Here is a 2,642-nt window from a genome sequence, read left to right as displayed (position 1 = left end):
CTTAGGTTTCTTTTTTCCACCAAACAACTTCCAGACTGAAACTGATGTCAGTATTGCCGTATTGCTGTACCCAACTCCAACTCCTTGTCTATTCAACGCTAAAAGGTTTGGCTCTGACAGAGTGCTTCTTTCATACCAAAATCACAAGCACCAGGGGAAAAACTAAGTCTTGTCAAAAGCTGTAATTCATCAAAAGGTTTTAGGCATTATGCTTGAAAGTTCTGAGTTAGGTTTGTTTTTGACCTGCCTACGTAAGTGAAGACCAAACAAAAAAAAAAGGAAAAAAGAAGAAAGGTTTGAGAGTGTTAAAGGTTATTTGGCATCAGAGTAGGAAAAGCTCAATGTGGTATTGCAGCTATTAATTTACTGCAATTTACTGCGATACCACCTGCAGAGTGGCCTATGTTTATGCTCAGGGACCATTTAGTGGAGAGAGAGGGTCTCATCTTTTTTTAAGAGCTGTGCCATGAAATAGACTGCTGTGGTTCTGGAAATATTTTGCATTTTATTCCACTGCCAATAAATAAAAAAATGAATCTAAAGCAAATTGTGTATTTTTCTAAAAACATAAATCGTAACTAAGACCCCTGCAAATTGTGCACACTGTGATGGAAGAAAATAGTAGATGCTGGAAATTGTTTTGCACAGAGACAATTCTTTAAAATAACATTTCCGATCCCCTAAATTGTCTGGTGAAAACAGTTTGTATAATTTTATTTTGTGGAAACCAATTGCAGTCCTGCCTGGTCAAACATTATCTGGCAAGCTGACATAAAAGTAATTTATATGATTTTTTTCAATTTTGACTGCTTTCTTTATGTACAATCTACTTCTACACTGCAAAAAATGTAAATCTAAATAAGTGCATTTTTTCTTGAATTGAGGGGGTAAGTGAGACATTTTGCCAATGAAACGAGACTATTTACACTTAAAAAAAAGAAAAAAGAACTGCATTGTCTTATTTCAAGTGCATATTATTTAATTAACTTATTCTAAGAGTAAAAATACTCATTCCATTGGCAAAAGATCTTATTTTCCTGCTTTAAATTAAGAGTAAATTCACTTAATTTAAGACATTTTCACTTAATTCTTGATCATTTTTGCAGTGTATCCTATTCAAGTTTGTGTATTTCCTTTAAAAGATAAAAAAAACCAATATCTTTAGAAGATTTGCTAAACCTTTTAACACCAGCATCTTGACTCTCTATTGATCACTTCCTGCAATAAAAGAATGGTTTAACACTCATTCTAGGAATAAAATATAGTGTGGGCAATACCCCTAATTTAGAGTACACTGCAAAAAATATAAATCCAAATAAGTCATTTTTTCTTAAATTAAGTGCATTTTTTCTTGAATTGAGGATGTAAGTGATACACTTTGCCAATGGAACAAGACAATTTACATTTGAAATAACAAAAAAACTATTGCTTAGTCTTATTTCAAGTGCATATTTTCTAATTATCTTATTTTAAGTGTAAAAATACTCATTCCATTGGCAAACTATCTTATTTACCTACTCAAATTAAGGTTCAATATACTTGAGTTAAGAAAGTTTTACTTAATTTCAGATCATTTTTGCAGTGTATTATGTATTTTTTATTATTTGGCCCATAAGCAAAAAGGATTTTCTTTCCCATGAATGTAAATGTGACTTACCAAATCCAAACGCAGCTGGGGCAGGAATGGGAGCAGACTGGACTGGTGTGGACGTGTAGAGGCCAGTCACCAGCAGACCATCAAAGGGAACACTAGTAGAAATGGTAACTGACGAGACAAAAAGGAAGAAGACTTTTAGTACACCTGAAATTAAGTTTTAACTTATTGTATATCATATACTCCACTGTAATTACTACAGTTGCATACAGTACCTAACTGAGACACATAGATACGAACTCTTAATTAAGAGTTAAATGCTTCACATTTACACGTCATTTAGCAGCTTTTGCAACAAAATGTGTGTCTGACTGTGTGTTAAAACCAGAGCATAATATCGTGTTACTAATTAGCACAACCACCACTGCCCATGTGAAGTGGAATGGATAAACACCAAACAGGATTTAATCTTTTACATTATGACCTACGCACTCATGGGGAAAACTGTTCACTTGACAATTATCTCTGAGGCTGTAATCTACAACCTCTACAAGAAGGGTAAGCTTTAAAATGTCAGCGCTTAAAATTCTAAGAGTTCCGTACGCATAATGATGAAAAGTTGAGATGAAGAAGAAAATATTTGTGGAAAAGATGCACAAGAATTAGGGACAACAACAACCTTTATAGGATTGAGAGGCAAAATTCTTTTAAGATTTTTGTGGGGCTCAGCAATACATGAGCAACAGCTGGCGTCAGAGCTGCAGGAGCAACAGTAGAGATGGATGAAGGACATGGGCTGCAAACACATTCCTTGTTTTAAGCTACACTGCGAGGCAGAATGATCCTAGCAGCCTCTTACCTGAGCTATATAGAAAAAAAACAGGTTTGTGGATCATTGTTTGAGCAACTTCAGGTTCACTGCAAAAAAACATTTAGAAATAAGTACAAAATTTCTTAAAATAAGTGCATTTACCCTTAATTTTAGTAGGTAAATAAGACGATTTGCCAATGGAATGAGTATTTCTACTCCTAAAATAAGACATTTAGA

The 2,642-nt window shown here is 34.0% G+C and overlaps 1 protein-coding gene across 1 annotated transcript in view; it reads right to left on the bottom strand.

Moving 5' to 3' along the window:
• reln (reelin) overlaps positions 1-2,642 on the bottom strand; it is a 245,497-nt gene that overhangs the window by 178,322 nt on the left and 64,533 nt on the right. Inside the window, 1 exon segment of the mRNA XM_015387357.1 lies at positions 1,658-1,765. Coding sequence (XP_015242843.1) covers positions 1,658-1,765 — 108 coding nt within the window.

Source organism: Cyprinodon variegatus, unplaced genomic scaffold, assembly GCF_000732505.1.
Source record: "Cyprinodon variegatus isolate N-32 unplaced genomic scaffold, C_variegatus-1.0 Scaffold392, whole genome shotgun sequence".
Classification (NCBI taxonomy): domain Eukaryota; kingdom Metazoa; phylum Chordata; class Actinopteri; order Cyprinodontiformes; family Cyprinodontidae; genus Cyprinodon; species Cyprinodon variegatus.
This window is presented reverse-complemented; position numbering and strand designations above follow the sequence as displayed.